The sequence below is a fragment of the Babylonia areolata genome, chromosome 19 (assembly GCF_041734735.1).
Source record: "Babylonia areolata isolate BAREFJ2019XMU chromosome 19, ASM4173473v1, whole genome shotgun sequence".
Lineage (NCBI taxonomy): Eukaryota > Metazoa > Mollusca > Gastropoda > Neogastropoda > Buccinidae > Babylonia > Babylonia areolata.
In genome coordinates, this window is record NC_134894.1 from 40284722 (window position 1) to 40308431 (window position 23710).

The following is a 23710-nucleotide window of genomic DNA, read 5'->3' on the forward strand; positions in this document are numbered from 1 at the left end:
ACAAACAAACAAACAAACAAAAATGTGAGAAACAAGCACTGTTGCATTTGCTATTGTGACTACTGGTTTTTGTTGTTTTTGATGTGCTCCCTGGGAAGAGGACAGTATGCATATCTTTTTGAACACAACCATGAAGGTGGTTTGTTTCATGCTGTCAATATTCAGTTATTGCCGAAAGTTTTATATAATATAAACTCTGAGCAGTATATCATTATGGAAGTCCTTGCAAGTGATAAAGACATCAGTGACTACGGAGATGAGAACACTGCCCAAAGCAGACACACAAATTCAGCTTCTCTGTGGGTTGGTTTTGTAATTTATGATTGTCCTGTCTGTTTCTGTTTTTTGTTGGTTGTTTGTTTTTTTCTAATTTACAAAGTAATACATTTGTTAATAAACAATCTATTCCCATTAATATTTGACTGTGACAGTTTTGTTGAAAGTGTCTAAGTATTGAAAGGTCATTGTGAAAATTATATATAATTAAATAAAATTGAATAAAGCAAGAACCTTCCTTTGATTCCACACACACATGCATGTGCAAACACACCTTTATCTAGAAATGCATGTGAACTCACAAAAATATGAAGAAATCACAATATCCACATAAATATCACTTTGAACAGATGGATCTTTATTACTTGGAATAACATATACACACATACAGCTGATAACTTCACAATGTTGACAGATCTGACATCACAAACTGTTGAATTTCAAATATGCTTGAAAGTCAAAACATTCAAAACCCTCAAGATGCATCCTTCATTGCACAGATTAGTGGTTATTTCTCAGAACAAAAAATGGCACAAACGCACACTCTCTCAACATACCACAAAGTCATCAGATTTGTCATTTCAAACATGAGTTTTGAACAGATTTTAATTCAGAACACAAAAACTGTATCGCCCATTGCACAGCTTACCTCTGCAACTTATCACAAGAAAATGTCTGTGCTTAAAACAACAGGTATGGATGGGAACATGTCCTGCACACTTGAGTTGCTGTATAAATGAAAATAATAATAATAATAGTATATGAAAAACAATTAGCATGTAAAAGCCTATCTTCACCTTCACCTTCTTCACCTATCCTATAACCCAGTATAGGGTTGTCAGGGCACCGCAAATGATTTCCAGACCAGTTCTCTCAATTGGTTCCTGACTCTCGCTGCTCCCTGGGAATATGGGAAATTCAGGTCTGTCTATTCTTTGATGTTAACAATCCTACTACATTTTCTTTTGCCTACCTCTCCTCTTACTGCCTGGCACGGTGCCCTGCTGAATGGTCTTTGCAAGCCCGTGGGATCTTGTGACATGTATGTACCATTCCTCACTTCAGTCAGCATTTCACTTTAGGGATAATAATGCAGTAAGCATTGTACTTAAACCTTGAACAAACGGGGGAAAAAGCTCTTTTTTTTCTTCCTTTTTTTTTTACGTTTTTTACCTTTTTTGCTTTATAATCTAAATAGACTTTGGGACAACCCAGAAGATATATCACTGACAAGACTCCTCTCATGTGATGGGAGATGCCTTTTTAATCCCTCTTGATGCTGGAACTCTGAATGAAAGCTGTGTGCAAATAGTTGGGTGGCAGCCTGGGTTTTGTTTTGGTCTGGTTTTCCATTCAGATTTATTCTTCAAAAAGTTGTATCAGGATACAGGTTATATACTGTTGCAAGATGAAAGTGAAAGCAGTGCATTCCAAGGCATTAAGTTCAATTCCTTCTGTATGCACTGAAGAAGTTACAGGCTGCTCACCGTTAGAAATGCTGAAACTAATGATAAAACTGAACATATTAATGAAAGGTCCATACTGCACATTCTCACTTCTCAGAAACTGTCCGTGAACTTTGAGCAGTCAGACAAAGAACTATGCACAGTAACACAATTACCAAAGACACAAAAATAGAAAAGAATGAGGAAGAACAGGTGTCTATGTAAATGAAGTGGAGAACAAACAAAAAAACAATAAAGGACAACAACAAAAACGCCAAAACAAAAAAAGTGTACCTGGAGTTGTTGTTTTTTTCAAAAACTGAAACTGATTGGCACAGCACAGAAATGCATGTGCAGGATTTATCCTATCTGCTTTATGGTGAGTATGCATAAACTTAATGATTTTCAATGGCTGGGGTGAATGGAATGCATCACACAAAAAGCAGAAATCAACATCTCCACAGAACTTCAGTCACTTGTTAAAGAAAATGTAGCCATGTACCGAGTGGTTATTCAAAGGTACACGGCTACAAAAGAATAAAACAATAGAAAACCCCATTTGTGACTGGCCTCTATATGTTCCTGACCTGTGCACGGGAATTTTTGTCTATCCTTTAATACATTCAATCATCTTTAGTTTAGTTCTTTTGTACCGTACCCTTGAATAACCACTCGGTACATGGCTACAAAAAAAAAAGAAAAGAAAAAAACATAACTGATAAGTGTCAGTACTTGTCCATCAATCAAATGCTGCTGAAGACGCACATGGTCAAATAATTTTAACTTTCAGAAAGTGCTTTCACTGAGAATAAAACACTTTATAAAAACAAATGAACATAAAATAGAGAAGGAACATGGATTCATGCCCTCTCATAAAATATCAGATCCCATGAAATATATAGTGAATCCAAACAAAGGCATCCCTTTATGACTAGATCGTTGCTGTCGTATCTATATATTGAAAAAAAAAAAGTTATAAAATTGCGTCAAAGTCATTTCATGTTTTATACAAAATCTTGCAATACATTCAAAGAACAAATTTAACTACATAGTTATTCAAACAGAAATTGATTTAAAAAATTTTTAAAAGCACCAAAAAAACAACAAAATAATAATTTCTGAGAGGATTTTCAGATTCCAAAAATCAATAATATATCGAAACAAATGCAGACAACAATAATTTTGCAAAGATGGTCGAAGAACAACATGAGTTCAGGATCTATTCTCATTCAAAGAAAAATGACAAACTGCACAACATAAAAATTATATACAATTTACAATAAACACTTGGATACACAGGTCTGACAAGATTTCAGATGCTCACCTGCTTTACGAACTGAGAGTAGAAATTCTGAAAGTAAGATAACCAAAGATAGCAATGACTGGTCTACATGCAGGATGTTAGTACAGGGTGACCAAGTTACAGAAGCACAAAATTTAAGAACTGCCAGGTTTTTATGATCAACATGTTAAAGTGAAATACTTGAATATTCAATAACTGTTGCCATGTAAAAGAATCCATTTCAAAAGCAACGATCCTACTGTAACCATTAAGTATATAGATAGAGAGAGAGGTAGAGCAAATGAGTACATTTATGTGGAAGAGGACAGGAGTGATGGTATTTCATGCTGGCAGGTGAAGAGCTATGGAGAAATCTGATGAACAGTGGATTCAGAAGGGACTCAGGGAGGAGAGGGAGGGAATGGAGAGAAATAAACAACCAATTCCACTAACAGTAAATACCAAGCTCTGTTATCTTCAGCTAAGATCAAGAAGATCACTGGAGATGTGTGTGTGTGTGTTGTGAAGTATTACAATGGCAGCTGTGTCAGGTTTGGAACAGTATTGTTTTCACAGATCCATAATAATGCCCACATTCTGTCAAAGGAAAGATATTTGGTTGGATTTTTTTCTCTTTTGCTCAATGCATAATGCCACACCATAAATCAAATGACTAGATCAGTTGATATCACACACACACACACACACACACACACACATACATACACACTCGCGCACACACACATGCACACGGGGGCACACACGCATGCACATACACACAGAGCAAGAAGAGTGGGGATGGGGTTTATAAAAATGGTCACCTAATAACAGGAAACTGCTACAAGCAATCTACAAAAAGTTTACTCTAGAATCCAGAATCTCAGATTCTTTGGTCCATAAAGTAAGGAAAAAAGAAAATGAAACTTTACACAAAATAACATACAAAATATGGTGGGAAGGTGATGCTTCGGGTGGTTGGGTGGTGGTTTTTCTGTTGTTCTTTTTTTTTTTTTAAGTACACTGTCTTAACACAACACATGGCTGTCGGCTTAATGGAGCCAGCTGTTCTTTTCCATTGATTAATTATTGTGTGCCGGTGTGACATGTGCCTCTTTTTGTGAAAAAACTGATTAAACAGCTAACACAGCTGGTAGAATGGCCAACTTTTTAACTGCAACCCTCTTACTTCAGCATGTATACACAACACACACATCCAAACCTTTCATAAGCATCTGCGCACACACACACACACACACACACACACACACACACACATACCATTTCATATGCATGTATACATACATGCATACACACGCATTTAAATGTGCAAGAACACTTAACTTACACAACCCATGGAAATGAATATGCATTTCCATACATGCATCCCCACATTATGTGAATAAGCATGTGTAAGTGAATGAGTAGGAGAAAATGCCAACATTCCATCAATGAATGTGGTAAGTCTCATTTCAAAGGATCAAACATCTTTTTTCAAAACATCATTACATGGACCATGGGGAACCTGCCATGTCAGAATACAAGTATTTCAGTAGCAGGACAACTGTACAAAAACAGATGTCTATACACATGTGTTACCTGGATACAAAAATAAATAAATAAATAAAATAAAATGAATTAAAAAAACACACTATCATCACATCTCTATGAAGGGTGCAACAACCAAGAGGTTAAAGCACTGGACTTTCAATCTGAGGGTCATGGATTCAAACCACTGTCCTCATGCCTGGTGGGTTAAGGGTGAACATTTTTCCAATTCCCCAGGTCAAAAGATTTATATATATACATATATATATATATATATATATATATATATATATATATATATATATACAGACCTGCTAGTGCCTGAAACCCTCTTTATGTTTGTACACATGAAAAAGATCAAATATGCCTGTAAAAGATCCCATAATCCATGTCAAGTGTTTGGTGGGTTACGGAAAAGAAGAGAAAAAAAAACCAACAACTCCACACCCTCCAAAAACAGTCATGCACTTAATAAAAGCCCACTAGCACTCATACATAAAGGTGAATATGGGAGCTGCAGCTCACAAATGGAAGAAAGAAGCATAGAAGAAAATAACATATGCAGAAGAAGAAAATCACATCCTAATGTCTATGGCATTGAGAACACTGAAGGCAGGACTGTCAAATTATGGTACATGGGACACACAACCATGCATCAGACACCCATCCCAACGGCCCAGGGTTTGAATATCTCGCAAGGTTGCTGCAGGCCTTCACATTTTGAGAACCTTTCTGCTTGCAGTCTATCCTCTCGCCAGTCATCTACTTTGTTAACAGTAGAATTTTGGCTGTTTTCGCTTCTCTTAGTTACTACTAAGGGTGCATCACTCACACTGTGGAAAATCAACTGAGACTGGAAATGTCACCTCAACACCAGCACCGCACGTAAACATTAACCGTCAGAACTACACATTTGTGATGTGCTGTCCAGGAGATCAAGATTAATCACAAAATGTAGTTCAAAAAAATCAACTTCTTTTTCTTTTCTATCTTCTAATCTGTTAACCAGTTCAAACATATTACTTTCATTAAAAAGAAACTATGAATCAACCTATCCATCCATTTTTCAATCAAGAATCATCACAGCTGGAGGGATTTCAGTGGTGATCCCAAAGTATGACACTGACAGCAAATTATTAAATTAATGCAACAAAACATAATTTTTTTCAATATTATGTATCAGACAATGAAACACAGCAAAAAGGAATGTTCTGCTGGCAAATACCAAACCGTATGAGACCAAAGACTGAAGGTAAAAAAATAGATATCCACATGGATCATCAACCAATTGTTTTTGTGACAAGAACAAAACAACAATTATTTATATGAACACAAATTTACAAAGGAAAATATTCTTTTTCCAAAAAATATCAGCTAAGAAAGGAATGTCCTAAAAACACCAGTCAATATACTACTAAAACATGAAAGAGCAGGAAATGAACATTCAACAGTGTCATCCAAGGGGAAAAAATATTGTCCAGATATCACATAATATGAAGACCATACAAAAAAAAAAAAGGTTCAGAAATAATAAAGTAAGACCTACACAAATAAATGTAGATCAACACAACCCACACCAACTGTGGCATTGATCACCTGAGTAAAACCAAGCAGCATAACAGACTGATGAAAATCAGCGAATAAAGGACCATGTGCTGGTCTGGTCTGTTTAGATTTTTTTTTCCCCCGTTATCAGTGAACCACAGCCAAGACAAACCCTTCTAAACTGAGTCTTTGACTTGTTGCTATTTGTTACACATGAAACTATCCAGAGGCTTAAGCATATGGTTTGGTTCCAACGTTAAAGCATAAAGAAATCAGATCTATCCCAATAAATATTTGATAGCTGTGAATCAAAAGTAATATCAACATCAAAACAAACTGCTGCAAATCAGAAATCAAAAATAAATATAAAAAGAAAGAAAAAAGTCAGAAAAACAAAAGACAGAAACACTGTAAATAAAGAGACCAGTAAAGAAACTAAAAGGATATGTATGAGTCATAACATTCCATGCATCATCTGGTCCTTCAAACTCCAAAGAAACTGATACCCTGTGTACAATAAACAACATCCCCACATGTGCATTCAACATGTTCCAGACACACCACCACACTCACACCTTTGAATCACAGCTTTGTGTAACATTTCCCTTTCCCCAAGGACTACTGGACACACAGACTGGATCTTTCACACACAGAGCACTACAGAAGACATACACCCAGTTTTTACTGAAAAATAATGTGAGTTTTCAACAACAAAAATGAAAATAAAAACAAATAAAAATAAGGGACAATGTATGTTTTCAAAATATAAAATAAACAATTTTAAGGTGGGTTCCATATAAAGATCTTTTACAGGTACCTCCTGTAAATGGAATGCCTTTTTGTGAGCCAACAAAGACAGTAAAAGAAACAGAAGAAAGCTGTTTGAAATGCAAAAGACACACAACTGTATCAGAATTCCTTCTCCTGACCTGTACAATTGTGACATCACACTCACAGAATTTATGTTGGGTGCACAGAAATCAAATAAAATATCAGTGTAACCCTTTGATTAAAAAGAAACTGTTAGTATTCAAAAGAGGACTCGGATTTTTGTGGTGGACAGCAAGTGCTGTTGTGTGAGATGAGCTTTCTGACTGTAAGTATGTGTAACTTAATGTATATATATGTGTGTGTGTGTGTGTGTGTGTGTGTGTACATGAGCACATGTAGATACATTTCTGGGAGAGTGCATGTCCCTCTGTGGGAACACTAGTGTATGTGTGCGCGTTCATGCAAAATGCATCCATGCTTGTAACTATGCATGTGAATATATGCAAAAGAATCTTAATCAGATCCATAGAAACTTTCATTTCTCATACCTCACCAAAAGCACTAAAGCTTATTCAATATTAGACCTACTGCCCAAAGCCCAGCTGAAATCATTTACACATCAAGGCAATCATATTAAAAAAAAAAAATTATAAACAAAAAAACCTGAACAGCACCTTAAACCAAATAATGTGAACATTTGTAAACAAAAGCAACAACTTATCTCTGCCACAGGAAATTCACCATTAATATTCTGCTCAATGTTGTTACAAGTCCCTGGTATCATACTATTTTGTGATGTTTTCAAAAATGTAAATAAAAAAAATAATATATATATATCTTTTTAATATCTGAAAAACAAAACCAAAAAATAAAAAATCCCAGAGTGAAAACTGAAATATAAATACGTATATCACAGGTGCAAAATATAAAACAAAACAAAAGCCCTCAACATCAAGTTCAGGCAGAGACAAAGAAGAGGAGAGAAGTTTACACACAATATAGAGTTGATCAAAATCAGAGGGAAAAAAATGACAAAGACATTCGGAAAAAGTATTTTTAATGAAACAATAAAAAGAAATATATAAACAAACCAAAAACAAACTAAACCCAAATGAGAGCAACACAAATGATACAATTACTTGAGCAGATTTTCCAGGAGGCAAGGATAGTATTCAAACACCATAAAAATGTACCCTCAGCATCCTATGAGCAACCAACTCCACTATTAATAAACAGTGAACAGTGAAAAATGTTTAAATCTTACGTCACAATTGTGTTGTGCTGCATTGCATTGTGTTGTGTTGCACTGTGTTGTGTCATCTGGAATCAGTTTTAATCATGTCATATTTGCCTGCATGAAATTTGGGCTGCTCTTCTTTTAGAGAACACGCCGCTACAGTGCAGCCCCACCCTTTTTTCCGTTTTCTGCATGCAAATGTATTTGTTTTACTGTCAAAGTGGATATTGCTACGAAGTTTTGCCTTTTGTTTCTGTGGAATCTTTTATGAGCACTAAGTGCCGAATGCAGACAGGACCTCGGTTTAATATCTCACCTGAAAGACTAGCACCCAGACCACCACTTGTGGTTTAGCAGTGGGGCAGGGAATTGGGGGAGTTAAATTCCCAGTCCATATATGGGACTTGAAACCTGCGGGACACTCTTTCAAATCAGGTGCATTACCACCAGGCCACCACTGTAACCATCTTATCATCATCACAATGGATCCTGCCTACCCACTCAACTCTCACCACCACCACAGCCTGATCAGCACTCCACACTCTTCTGCTCAACATCATGCTCCTGGACAGGCTCAGACATCTCTTGAAGCAGCGGTTCCTTGCAGGCCTGCGACGGCGTCAGCTCCAGCTGTGTGACAGCCTCCGTCCCCACCACCATCGGATCCCGCCTTTCCACACGGGGGGAGGGATCACGCTCACCCAGCGGCAGGGGCCCTCCTCGGGTGTGGTGGTTCTGCTCCAGGATTTTGGCAGTGACGCTCTCCATGAAGTTCTTCAGCTGCCTGGCAGTGTCTTTGTCTTCCGCCTCTCCCAGCAAACAGCGTTGTTCAGCTCCTGATTCATCATCATCAGCTTCCTCATCGTCATCATCTTCCTGTTGCATGCCTGGGTTTGAGGGGCGTTCTTCTGTGTCATGATCATGATCGCTGGGAGAGAGGCTAAGGTGCTCCAGATCTAAAATGGGAAAATAAAACCAAGTCATGAAGGTGAAACACAACACTTTTGAAATGATGTATTAGTTGTCCAAACTAAATATTCCTCAAGTGAAAAAAAAGTATTCAACAGACAAATACATCAAGCACTTCATTTAATTGAAAAATAAAATAAGCATATTAAATACAATGTCTAAAAAGTTCCAGAAACCAAAACACAGGTCTGGGTAACAGTGACACTAACACTTCTAGACAAACAGAAGAGAATAAAACTGACAAGGATGAACTTCACAATCTTTCTCTCGTCCGGCCCTCAATAAAAACTATTGCCTCTACTTCCTCCCAGGCCCCTCCCTCTTCTTCCCTCCTCCTCTCCCCAATCTCCAGCCCCTCCCAACTCACCTTGGAGACTGCTGTGGTCTCTGAAAACCCCCTCCCCGCACTCCTCACTGACGTGCTTGACCACCTCCTCCTTGGTGGGCAGCAGGTCCAGGTCCGCTTCCATGTCACTGCCCACAACGCCGCCACCACCACCCCGGCCTCCTTCACCCCCCAAGACCATTGCTTCACTCCTCTCCTCCCTCCCCATCAGTTCCGACACCTCTTGGCTGCTCAGCCTGCCCAGGGGCCCATGGGAAGGGCTGAGGTCGACGCTGGGGGTCTGCGGCACAGAGTCCGTTGAGTCGAGGTCGGAGATAGCATCGTGGGCACGGTCCGAGGCCTCGCTGGACTCTGAGCGCTGGCAGGGGACCAGCATCTTGACCTCGCTGCACTCTTTGCGCAGCTTCTCCAGGCTGGACACGTGCTCTGTTGGGAGTGTGCACATGGTCAATTCTGAAGCAGGTAAGTCACATAGCAAAAACAACACAAGAGGCAAATCCTCCACAGCTTATGTGTTTCCAAATTATTTTCTTTTAAATATAAAGAAAAAACAACTCCATACCCACCCTCATGCTCCCCCCCCCTCCCCACCATCCCCCCAAAAAATGAGGAATGCTGGGTGGCAACTGGCAGCTAAATAAACAAGCAGTTCAGAACAGTGTGCACAAGATCAAACAGTCAGACATGTAGAAATCACAAAAGTTAATCATTCAGCCAAGAGTTTAGAACAGCAGATAACATGAATATTCAAAGTCCCAACTGATTCACATCAGTTTTAGTCAGCAAGTGTCAAACTCCACAAAAACTGCCCAAGTGTCAGTTTAGCTTAGGTACTAGTACTTCCTGACTGGTGTCATAACACAATTTTATTTGATGTGTTTAATTTTTTGTTATAGACTATACAGATGAATAAGCCGAAGATTTTTTTTTGTTCTCTCACATTGTCATTAAATTTAATTTCATTGTGAAAAAAATAGCCTATATGTACCAAACCCTTTCCAACACTCACAGACACAAACATCAAGTCTTACCAGAGACGCTCCACAAGCCAGCCACTTCCAAAGTTTTCAACTTTTTCTCTAGCTCAGACACTCGATTGCCCAGAATCCTGCAAAGCATCAACATGTACTTGAATTCACACACTTCTACGCCCCTGCATGTTCTCACAGAACTAATCAGAATAAAGAAAGAAATAAAATGAATGAGACATGTACTGCTGAATATCACAATGACTCCACAATGGAGTGAGGTATCCTCTGGTGGGTGGCCTCAAAAGTCCTCCACTGACTGCTCCCTGCTAACACTTCACATACATCAGAAAAACAAATCGTATGGCAGTGTAAAGTTCTGGGATAAATTGCATATAAAAATAAAGCAGAAAATATATATCAATTGAATATGACAAACCCATTAAAATAAATATATAAAAATAGCTGAACAAAACAATTCCATTAAATGAAAAGTCAAATGAACAACATTATACCTATGAACACACATTCATAAAGACAAACACTCCCAGGAACCAGCAACCTGATTCGAGCGCATAAATTTCAAAAGCAGGAGGGAAAAAAAGAAGAGAAGTCACCCACTTATTGGCTTTCCTCTGGTGTGACAAGGCCATTGATTTGTCGTTGACAGAGTCCAGAAGAGCAGAACACAGTGCCTGAAGGTCAGCCATAGCCTGGGGAGTTGGTGAGATGGCCGAGTTGTTCTGCATCATCTGTTGCACTGAAAACAGGCAAATAAACAAACTCTCATCAACCTGTTACTGCCAGTTCACACACAAACTCTCCGCCATCCGATTCCTACAACCTGGAACAAAAAACAAGTCATCTGAGGGTAATGCATTTGCCTTAAAGAATCCCATTCTCAATAATTTTCTTTTTTACAATGGACGTGATAATTTTTATCAAATAAACAGAAGTTTGAAATCACACACACACAGTCTCAAACAATTTTTAGCTTCTTATTTTCTTCAAGAAGGTGTAGCCAGCATGACATGTGAGATGGTCCAAGTATAGTGCATTGTGTCTGACATGTTGTAAGGCAAAAAGTTACAACAAAAAAACCCACCTCAAATGCATCAACATGCAACGCTGCTTCAACATCAAATGTGGATACCCTCTTTCTCACACACAGACAGTATGCCACCCTGAACCTGGATAAATGAGTCACACACACACACACACACACACACACACACACAGTATACCATCACTTTATCAAAAAGCTCGCAGACCAGCCCTCACCTTGTCTCTGGGTGATGATCAGACCTCCACTGCGATTCTGTCCCACCTTCAGGATTCCCTTGTTCTTCTTTTTCTCCAAGATACTCTGTCAGCAAACAAGTCAGGAAAAGACTGCAGCAAGGTTCTTCAATGATTTCATATCACATAAATTTTAGAGCTTAAAAAAGTTTAAGTATTTTAAAAAGTATGTGAAAACCACCTAAACAGAAAACTGAAAATGGCAACAAATGAAAGATCAACTCATTAAATATCACAATCAACAGTAAACTGTTTTGCCATGATAATTTGACATAAATGCACCAAATGTATATGTGCATATTTGCCTGTTAGAAAGTACACACTCACTCTAAACAAGTTCTGGAGGTGGGATGAGGGTGGTATGTATGAAACTCTTTTTCTTGTCATCTTCTTGAATCAGCACGTTCAAAATCAGAGCTTAGGAACTCAGAACCAGAGAAAAAACAAAGTGTTTAGTTGCATGTTTTTAAAGTGGTTACAAAACATTTCAACAATGAAGTCCATCACGAATGGTGATGCGAATGGAGTCATTGAATCCAGGGTGAAAAAAGGATGAATGGAGACCATGGGTTGCCTGAGTGCCATGACCCCTGTCTCAGCCCAGCTACCGTAGTCAGGAGGGACACAAGGCGACCCTTTTACTTTCCAAAGTCTACCCACAAGGCAGCAGAACCATGACTGGAAAATTCATGGATAGCAGGGACATCTCTCTACCCATGCAGGCCCAAAGGACCTACTCACTGCCTTACACACATTTGACAATGTACAATATGGAACTCCAAACTCTTCTATATAGCAAAGAAGTACCATAATTTTCAGTCTAATAAGGTGCATCTGTACATAAGGCACACCCACTGAGTTTTAAATAAATTCAAGAAAAATCTTTGAATAAGGTGCATTTGTGCACTAGGTACAGTCAAAGAATGGTCACTGTGACAAGAACCAACCTTGTATTTTGACACTGTCTCCATAGCCATACACTTCTCTTCTTCCATCTGTTTCAGTCTCTCCTGCAGATACCTAAAAATTCAAGACAGTCCATGGACCACTGATTATAATACACATAACAGACTGAACAGCAAACTGAACATCAAAAAAGGACTGTCAGTCAATACAATTCACCCGCTAATTTTGAAATGTTAAATTTACCTTCAAATGACAAATAAGCAAACATCAACACCTGCCCATGTTTACATTTAAAGGTTCATGTTTATCATGCACAAGTCAACTGTTTCCACTTGCATCCAATATATCAAAGCCACTGAAAAACAATTCTTAAGCATGTGTGCACTGGGCCACTGACAGTCAAAATATATCAAGTTTTCAATTATGCATGTCTATACACTAAGCACACCTGGAGCATCAATACTATTTTTTGCTGTTGTTGTTTTTTTTTATACATGCTCACACACAAATACACATTGTGACATACACACTATGACAAGAATGCATTCATGCATACACTATACAAACTATGCACACACTGTACACACACACACACACACACACACACACACTCACACACACTCAACCCACCCATCAACCACACTCACTTGTTCTCCATAATGACAGCGTCTATGTCCACGACCCCTTTCTCATCGCCCTTCAGGATGTAGTTCAGCTCTGTGTTCAGGCGCCCGTGCTTGTGTTTGTAGGCGTCCCTCTCTGTCACCAGTTCCTGCTTCTCATCCAACACCTGCTGCAGATCTCTCTCCAGCTGTAAAGTCTGCAAGTGAAAAATAGACAAATGAACAAGTAAATGAATGAATAAATAAATGTATAAATAAATAAAAGATTTTTTTTTAAATTTTAAGATGAAAATTTAAAACAATTTAAAGCCCTCAAGTAAGTATCTATTAGACAGGTAGAGGATACCGGTGGTGTTGCCTTCACTGGTACAGATGTCAAGGGATAGATAACAAGTAATAGTTAACAGGTAAAGTAAGAACCAATGAAAAATCAGCACCATCAAAGGCACTCACTCACTAGCGCAAGGTCTCCTCAAGTGTGTGGCCTCACTGTGGTGACTTTAATTTACTGATAGCTTCCTGTGGGATTTCGATAGTAACAACACTCTGTATAGCTGTGCATGAGGGGGATCTTGGATCAGCAGCATGAGGAAAATGCTAATGGTACAGTGCAGAATAAAAGCAAGCAAACAACAGGGAATGTGAGTGAATGTAAGGGGGCCTGGGGGGGGGAGGGGAGGAGAAAGAAGGAGGAGGAGCTAGGAGAAGGGTGTTTTCTCCTATTTTTACCATAAAGATTATTAACAAAAACAAATAAATAAAAACATTTGGATTCTCATTTTCTAATATATCATGATACCAACTGACATATCACAGAGATCTTCACAACTATTATCATTATTACATCATAATCACTATTACAATTACAATCACAATGCAGTTTCAAAGATAAGCAAAGGGAGTTCTTTCTCTCAAACATACACTTCTTTTTTTTTTTTAATGCAGAATAAGTCACTCATACTCATTCTAACATCCATAATTTCCTTGCCTGCTCTCTAGCAGCCTCCAACTGTTTGACCAGATCCTCTCTTTCATAGGCAGGGAAGTGTCTGGTTGTCATGCCTTCATCTGTCGTCCCCACCCGTGATCTGACGATTTGCTCTCTCAACAGCTGGAGGGGGGAAAAGATGAAGCATTGCCACAGTTAATGGAGACAAAATAAAATGTAAAACAAAGAGTCCAACAACTTCAACAACAACAACAACAACAAAGCACCAGTTTCATTCAATGCATTTCTTTTCACTGACCAGCCCTACGTTGAGAAGTATTCCAATGAGAAATTATTGGCAAGTATATTTCTCTCTCTGTCTTTTCCCCCTCCTCTTTTTTATCTCTCTGTGACAGAAAGAGACAGGCAGACAGAGACAGACAACAGGGAGTTCATTTGTAAATGTCTAAAACATCTGTTTGAAACTAGTCATGTTTTCTCACTTCTGAAGCACCAAATGAGAACCCCTTTCATGTCTTGATCTCACTGTTTAAAAACTATTCACATTATCCATAGGACTGGTGTGTGTATCCTTTCTGGTTTTGTAACTGCTGTCTGTTACACAAGTGACAACATTACACTTTACAATGTATGTCTAATGAACCTGTATCTATACTAATGATGGTAATCAGGTCAAAAAGAATGTGGATGGTGATGAGATAATAATGAGGATGAAAAGCTATAATAATTACGACCTTCAACCCGCAGCCTTACACTGATATTATGAAGGAGAAAAATGCATAAAAATAATAATGATAATTGGTCATATGATAATGGCTATAACAGAAAGATGAAGACAATGAATTGTGAATGTTAACACTGAATGACTAATGTTGCTGATGATGGAACTTATAAACTATGATATTTATGGAAACCATCACAGGTGATTTTTATTTCATTTAACAAAGGGTACTAAAATAAATCAATCTGCAAACAGCACACAAATTTTGTCAACAGAAACCATTAAATATGAATACAGCTGAATCTTTATTCATGACAAACATATTGGCTGGTTGTCAAAATGCAATACAATGGTTAAGACGTAGGACTTGAAAACTGCATTGATTGTACATTCTACTCAGACAAGCTCTCTTTTCCCACAAGCTAATCATTATGCAAGCTACACTCTTGTTCCCTGGTCCACCACTACAAAAATAACAGGTATTGATTATATGTAAACACACAGCTGTGGACACTTCAAATACACATTCCTTTGTGGTGAAAGCAAACTGGGATTTATCAAGTATTAATCTGGGAGTGGGGGTTGTCATCATCATGGTGTGTCTTGGGCTGAGTGGCCTGGCGGAGCCCATCCCTCTCCAGGTCGTTGGTCACAGCCGAGGTCACCCAATACCTGGGTGGTCGCCTTGACCCTGGACACTTAGTCGTTGAGCTTGCACAAACTTGACAAGACATCATCAGCCTACGGCATGGAGATCAGTGCCGAGAAGACCAAGGTTATGACCAACAACAGCCAAGGCGTAACGTCCAACTTGCACGTAAATGGTGAAAAACTGGAAGAAGTCTCCTCCTTCAAATACTTGGGTGCCATTGTGTCAGACGAGGGTTCGAAACCAGAGGTCCTGTCCAGAATCGCGCAGACTACTGCCGCACTGAGTCGACTGAAGACTATATGGAAGGACAAAAAGATCTCCCTCTCGTCCAAAATCAGACTAATGCGCTCCCTCATCTTCTCAATATTTCTATACGCTTGCGAATCCTGGACCCTCACTGCAGAACTCCAGAGAAGAATCCAGGCCCTGGAAATGAGATGCTTCCGCAAGATCCTGAACATTACATACAAAGACCACATCACAAATGAGGAAGTGAAAAGAACAGTCCAAAATGCCATTGGCCCATTCAAAGACCTGCTAACCACAGTGAAGGAACGCAAGCTCCGCTGGTATGGACACGTCACACAATCAGACGGCCTAGCCAAGACCATCCTGCAGGGTACCGTACAAGGAAGGAGGAAGAGAGGCAGACAGAGAAAGCGGTGGGAGGACATCAAAGAGTGGACGGGCCTGCCATTTGCCACAACTCAAAGGGCCGCTGAGGACCGAGGCAGGTGGCGCGAGCTGACCAGGCAGTCATCCATGGTGGCCCAACGACCCACCCCACGGGTCAAGGGATAGATGAGATGAGAGAATCTGGGAGTACCTGATTTAGAAAAAAGATCATTATCAACAGAAAGGTAAAGAAACAACATCATATGTTTTTTAACCTTGCAGTATTAAAGAACATTATCACTAAAGCATTTAGGAATGGGCCAATATTCTCTCTCCCTTCTTTCTCCACATACATACGCATACACACAATAACTGACAATCACAAGACTTAACAGTGCTAGGAAGTGGATGCAGCAAGAATGGAGGTTTGAAAACAAACATACATTAAAGCTTCCCCCTACCTTGATATCCCCTTGAGCATCCTGCAGTTTCTGCTTCAAGTCATCCACTTCAATCTGCAGACACTTGTTCTGTTCCCTGTACTCCATCAGCACCTGAGCCAGACCCTGCAATCTCTTTCTGTATCATTTTCACACACACACACACAAACCTGTTGTGACAAAGAGTGATACTATACAATAAATAGTATCACCCTGGTCATGTTTTCATTTGCGTATGCTGATGTCTTCAAAGTTCTATTAAGAAAATTGCTTTCCAAATTCATAAAGATGGCTTTTTCTGTTGGACAGATCATTATATATATATATATATATATATATATATATATATATATATAAAAGAGCAGTGTACAAAGTGGCAGTGACAGTTCTACATCAATTTTGTAGATTCTGAGGCGGCCTTTGACAGCATCCACAGAGAAAGCCTATGGCATATACTCTGTATCTATGGAATCCCACAGCAGATCAACTTCTCATCAAGAGCTTTTACAACAACTTAACATTTTACATTTCAAACCCTTCAACAATAAAATAAAATAAAATAAAAAAACCAGATCAGATCTACCCACAACTGAAGAGTTTCTGTACCTGGGCAGCACTGCCAAACATGATAGGGTATAGCAAGCAGCAATATCAAAAGTCTCATCAAGCCCAGAACTACCTTCAAAATGCTGTACAACATATGGAGATTCCCCCCCCCTCCCCCGATACAGCACCAACACCAAGCTGAGAAAGTACCAGAGTTGAGTACTATCCACACTGCTCTGTGGCTCAGAATGCTGAAGGATGACTGAGAGTGATCTAACGGAATTGTTAAACTTCCACATGAAAAAAAAAAAAAAACCCAAAGAATTCTGTAAAACTTCTGGCCCAATACCATCTCCAGTCAACAACTACTCGCCTTATCAAGAGAACATGGAGAACAACATCATGAGAAGGCTGTGGAAGCGGACTGGATGTGTCATGCAAACAGAGCAAGGTAGCATCACCCTAACAGCCCTTCACTGGACATCAGGAGGAGGACGCAGGAGAGGAAGACCAAAGAACAACTGGTGCAGAACAGTCTAAGGAGAACTCAAGACCCTGATGCACACTCGGGGCACCATTCAGAGACTGGCCGAAAACAGACATGAGTGGTGGTGGTTCTTTAGTGCCCAACATGCCAGAGTGGGCAATACGCCCAAGTAAGAAAAAAATAAAGACATTAAGTCCAGCTTCATACTACTACATTCAAACTCAAAGAGTATACATGTAACAATTAAGAGGTGGTGCTATCATTACTTTCTGTATAATATTCTGAGGCACTGGGGGAAGAAGGGTGCGGGAAGGAAAAAGTCATTTTACACTCCACCTGATGTATGAAATGTTATATCTGCATGCATGTGTAAACTTGTGCATATGCATGCATGCAGGTATGCAAGAGTGTTGTTTTTGAATATGTGGATGTGAATATTTACCTGCCCTTGTGTTGTTGCATACTGTTTCAAGTCCACATTACAAGACAGGTCATCGTGGGAGGGTGACATCGGACGCTGGAGATGAAATTAAAAGTATTTTGTTTTTTAAACAATGTTTGCAAAGCATTAATTTATACATGTATGCAAACATACACATGCATACAATAAAAAGGAGTAAAATCTGAAGGGGCATAAAAAGCCAAAAATGGCTAAGTTGTATTTATAACAACGCCCCAAATCCTGATCCTGATCCTGATACAGCCACATTGAAATACATATATACACACACACACACATTCATCAAATATACTAGCAGAAATGACAGAATGACGATTTTTTTGTAGTGTTCAAACTATTCCCAACAGCATTAAAAAAAAAAAAAAAATGTGTGCAGTAGGCAGAAATTTAGGAGATGTATTGCACTGAGTCTTAAATACAACAAGAACAAAACATTTTTCATTATAGTGTATAGAGAGTAAATACATAAGAATTCTATGTATGCGTTCTGTGGCCCTTCATGTCCTGCTGTAATGGTGAACTCAGTTTTGATATCCCACTACTTCTATACTTGGAGCATGTTCAAGTCAAGGTCTTTTATGTTTAAGATTCATAGGTGACTGTCTTTGGTGAGTGTGGTAGCGGACAAACTCAGTCTGGCTCCAAAATTAAGCAAATATTGTCGTCAGTATGTTGCTTGGTAGGTAGTGTCCTGCACCACTAAACACCACCCTAGGGACTCAGCAGCAGTACACAGTCTCCTCTGATATGTGGCCTCCTGGCAACCTAATACTGATAGTTTCTTAAAGACTGCTAGTGTTGAGAATGTGGTAGATGAACCTGTGTGTGGCTGTGCATGAGGGACCCAGAGTAAGTAGTGTGGGAGTAATGCCACTTAAACAATGCAAATGACAGCACATCAACAACAACAAAAAAACACAAAAAACTACACACATATATATATACCGACATGTACACTTTTAATCGTAACCTTTGTTAACGCAGTTGTAATTTACACAATAAGTGCATAAACATGTCAATACACACAGACACACACAAATGAGCTTTGCAGCAATAAATACATAATTTTATGATCAGAGATAAAATCATTAGCCATTCGGGTAATTAATAAATAAAGCTTACATGGCCAGCAAGCTGCCGCTTCAGTACTTGGTATCTTTCTCTCAGCTGCTCCGCCATTAATTTGAACTGGTCACGTTCACTGCGACATTCGGCCAGCTCCCGACTCAGAATCAGCAGTGCCTCACATTTACTTTCCAGCTTCTGACGGCAGACCTGATACTAGAATGATAACAGACAAATTTTAAAAAGAAGAAAAGTTTACAGTGTACTCAAATTCAGGCAGACACAGACAAATATTTCTTACAGCAACTATAAGAAGTGAGGTGCAAGTGTCAGTATTTTGACCATTTGATATAATCAACTGAATTTATTGGGTTTGTTTTAATTCAGGAAAAACAGTCATGCCCAGAACCCCTCTATGTATGTGTGTATACAATATGTGAGTGTGTGTGTGAGTGAGTGTGTGTGTGAGCGAGTGAGTGAGTGTGTGTGTGAGCGAGTGAATGAGTGTGTGTGTGAGCTAGTGTTTGTGTTTGTGCGTGTGTGTGTGTGCATGTGTGAGCGCGCGCGCGCGTCTGTGTGTGTAGTAGTAGTAGTAGTAGTAGTAGTCGTCTTCAGTTTAACATCTTCCACTTTAAGTGATATTAGACACACAAAAAAAGGGGGAGTGGGGGGTGGAGGTGGAGGGCGGGGTGTGGTGGTGGGAACAGTATTGGGCAGAGGCAGTGTGTCTATGTGTGTGTGTGTGTGTGTGTGTGTGTGTGTGTGTGTGTGTGTGTGTGTGTGTGTGTGGATGTGTGTGAACGAGTGTGTGTGTGTGTGGGTGTGTATGAGTGTGTGTGTGTGTGAGTGTGTGTATGTGTGTGTGTATGTCTATATGTGTATGTATGTATGTATGTATGTGTGTGTGTGTGTGAGTGAGTGAGTGAGTGAGTGAGTGAGAGTGAGAGTGAGAGTGTGTGTGTGTGTGTGTGTGTGTGTATGTATGCATGTATGTGTGTGTGTGTGTGTGTGTGTGTGTGTGTGTGTGTGTGTGTGTGTGTGTGTGTGTGTGTGTGTGTCTGTGTGTGTGTGTGTGTGTGTGTGTGCGCGCGTGTTTGTGTGTATGTAAGTGTGTAAAAGAGAGATCATCAAAACTGAAAAATAAACTACAATCATCTTTATCTGCATCCAGGATGGGGTTGGGTTTTTTTAACTTCTAGATGAAGCATTTGCATCCAGGATGGGGTTGGGTTTTTTTAACTTCTAGATGAAGCAGTGCTGTAAACATGTTCACATAATAAATTATACAAAATACAACGATGCTGAAGAAATGAAGCTGAAATCTCATTTATTCCTGTGGGCTGTCACTCTTCTGCTGTATACTGTTATAAGTTCTTACAAAATATTTTTTGTTGAGTGCTTGTCATTAAGTTCTTCATGGGAATATTCAGTGTAGATCAGTAAGATCTATGGGAAGTAGGAGAAAAAAAACTGTTCCAGTCCAAGTCCACATGCTGTAAATGTGATACTAATAGATTCAAAAGTCAAGTTGCCTTTTTTCTTGAAACCCCTTCGACAAGCGTAAAATATCTCAAATGCTAAACATAACTTCATAAGACAAATCTAGAGCAGCATTTCCTCAATAACCTTTTTCAATTTTTGATACTACTTGAGGGAAACAATTCATCAATTATTTCTGATAATGATACTGATACTGTATACACACTAATTCCGGACAAATTTAAGTCTAGTTCAAGGCTGAAATTAACTATGTAAGTGAACGCATATTATGCCTAAGTCGTATTTTGCGACTGAGAAAGTATGAATTTTTTTTTTCATATTTCCATACTCCAGTTTTTAGCCTCACCTCTGTTGTCAAAGCTTCGAGTCTTGCCGACAGTTGTGGGGCATCAGCAACGGCCATAATCACTTCTACAACTCAGCAGCCAAGCAGACAGAAGGGGGGAAACGTAGGCAACTATCACGTAGCCTTGGTTCTAAAAATAAGCAAAGTCTGATCGACCTCCAGCATGTTTTACTCTACACACATTCGGTTTCGTTGTCAGTCAAGCGAAATTTCAGCCGACTGATCAATTTCCGGAAAGAGTAGCAAGGAGCGTAACTCCGATGTCCGTGGAAAACAGGCGCATGAAATGGAACGGGATTGTTCGTGCTGGAGCGTGCGTGCGTACTGTAAACGTATGCCAGCGGATTTGTATGCAGAGATCCCAGCTTAGTCATTGTGACAATTAATGTTTGATAAATGACTAAATGGAGAGGACCGATTGCTTAGAGGTTATGTTCCCGACTGGGCCGGTGTGAATGACCGCTTGTTCGAGTCCCACCCGGATTTTTAGCATCGCTGTACTATGTGTGGTGGCCGACGGAAGTCTTCAGATAACAGTTGTGTATAATTATTATCTGTTTGGAGAACCTGAAAAGCATGCACTCTATTCACAACTCCACGACTGCACGTCAGTAAAAGAGCCCACGGCAGCAAGACAGCTGTCTCCGTTTCAGACACAGTTCAGTTTCATTAAAAAAAATAATTAAGTTTCAGCTTCAAGGAACAGACAAGCGGACCGAGTGATTTCTTCAACAGTCAGATTTGCTCCAATGGAACGGATTTTTCTCAGTTGGAAGTTTGCAGTTTTACATGAATGGTCCTACACGGACAGAGCTGAATCAAAATAAAGATGCACCCAGGTTTCTGTCAGACTTTTTTTTTTTTTAATAAAAACCACACACACACACACACACACACACACACACACACACACACACACACACACACACACACACACACACACACACACACACACACATGTAGCCTATGTACTTATCTATCTCTCCCTCTCTCATTATATGTGTGTGTGTGTGTGTGTCTCACTATGCCGTATGTGTGTGTGTGTGTGTGTGTGTGTGTGTGTGTGTGTGTGTGTGTGTGTGTGTGTGTGATTCAACTGTCCAGTCACTTGAGGATCACTTTCAGACAATGATTATAATATCAAAGAGGTTAACAGGCCCACAGTGCAGAGAAAAGGGAAGGAGCGTTGTTCCTCACTTCGACTGTAGACGATAGTTGTCTGATCAATGCAAGGGTGCTGTTCGGAAACCACTGACGATGTGCACGTTCATCACGTCACGCATGAAACTGTTCACTGGCGCCCCCCTTCACCCCTCTTTCTCCTTCTCCCTCCCTGCCATCTGTGTGTGTGTGTGTGTGTGTGTGTGGTCGTCGTCTTCAGTTTAACGCCTTTCCACATGAGTGATATTAGACGGAAAAAAAGAACAACAACAAAAAACAAAAACAAAAAACACAGGGGGTAGGGATTGTTGGAGGGGGGTAAAGTGTGTGTGTGCATGTGTGGAAGGAGGATTGGGAGAGACAACGCTGGGGGAAAATGTAAACGTTCTAAACGCCAACATCAAACAACTATAACAAGTGTCCTATTGGACTACACAGCAAACCTTCTGCAATAACAAATAACATATTGGAATTGTTAAAAACACATTCACAAGAACTTTCGGTGAAGTCTGGGAAAAAAAACATTTTAGACTCTGACATTGAATTATTTCGTGGTTAGTTGCTAGAAATATGTTCTCCACAAATGTATTTGACTTCTTAGCTGAACTTAGTTGTAAAAGCGTTCAGCTTTATCCTGTTCGATAGTGTCTTTCTGAGTAAAGTTTTTCGTTTTATTCATTTAATTTTACGTATGTTTGAGTTCACGAATTCTGATCACAGTTCATGAACATAACATGATTTGTTTTGGCTACTCGGGTAGGTGGGTGGCGGAATAGATAGCGGCGAGTTAGCAGTCAGAGGTTTCTGAGTTCGAATCCCGGCTGGGTGGAGCGTTATTTTTTTTTTTTTAATGATAAGAGAGAGAGAGAGAAAAAAAAAACAAAAAAAAACCCGAGAAGTATTAGTTCTTGAAATCAAGAATATGGGTTGACATAATTATGGTGTAAAGTATGAGTAGTACTAGTCGTACCTGGGGACTGGTGGTATCACGTTGTTGTGCAGGCACCTGATGATACCTTGGAGTTATGACAATCCCTTTCCACGTAGACAACTCACTGAGACGAACCAGACTGTATACCCTCGATCAGTGGCTCTGACAAGAGAACCTGCCAAGAAATACTAGTCCGGTTCAGCAGAGTGTGTGTGTGCATATTTGTGACTGTGTGTGTGTGTGTGTGTGTGTGCGCGCGCGCTTATCTCAGGGAGAGAGTCGGGAAATCAATGAGTGCCGATCGTGGTCAATCGGAAGGAGAAACATTTTCTCTCTGTCTCTTCTCTCTGATTTTTTTCTTCCTTTCTCATTTGATGTTATGTGATGCTATTTGCAGTTCGTTTGTTTATATCCCCCCCCCCTACCCTTTTTTTTTTTTTTTCCTTTCGGGGACTAGATGAAAAAAACAAACATTATTATTTTTTTTTTTTTGCTTATTCTATTACCCTCAGAAATAAAATTCATTCATAAAATTCATTCATTCATTCTCTCTCTCTCTCTCTCTCTCTCTCTCTCTCTCTCTCTCTCTCTCTCTCTCTCTTAGTCTTTCGTCCGTTTATCAGTC

At 39.5% G+C, this 23710-nt stretch overlaps 1 protein-coding gene across 1 annotated transcript; it reads right to left on the reverse strand.

The window, feature by feature from the left end:
• Nucleotides 1-613: 613 nt before the first annotated feature.
• LOC143293696 (coiled-coil domain-containing protein 149-like) lies at nucleotides 614-21199 on the reverse strand. The gene is made up of 12 exons (XM_076604870.1): nucleotides 20994-21199; nucleotides 19205-19363; nucleotides 18065-18139; nucleotides 16611-16715; nucleotides 14201-14323; nucleotides 13237-13409; nucleotides 12631-12703; nucleotides 11666-11750; nucleotides 11006-11144; nucleotides 10448-10524; nucleotides 9438-9842; nucleotides 614-9057 (listed from the first exon to the last, which is right to left on the reverse strand). Exons 1-12 carry the CDS (start codon nucleotides 21048-21050, stop codon nucleotides 8630-8632), a joined length of 1899 nt encoding a protein of 632 aa, XP_076460985.1. The 5' UTR covers nucleotides 21051-21199; the 3' UTR covers nucleotides 614-8629.
• Between the last annotated feature and the right edge of the window lie 2511 nt (nucleotides 21200-23710).

Coding starts and splice junctions, on each gene's coding strand:
- LOC143293696 (XM_076604870.1), bottom strand. CDS start 21,050: ATGGCCGTTGCTGATGCCCCACAACTGTCGGCAAGACTCGAAGCTTTG. Junction 9,843..10,447: donor TGGCTTGTGGAGCGTCTCTG/GTAAGACTTGAT, acceptor CACTCCCAACAG/AGCACGTGTCCAGCCTGGAG. Junction 9,058..9,437: donor AGACCACAGCAGTCTCCAAG/GTGAGTTGGGAG, acceptor TTCCCATTTTAG/ATCTGGAGCACCTTAGCCTC.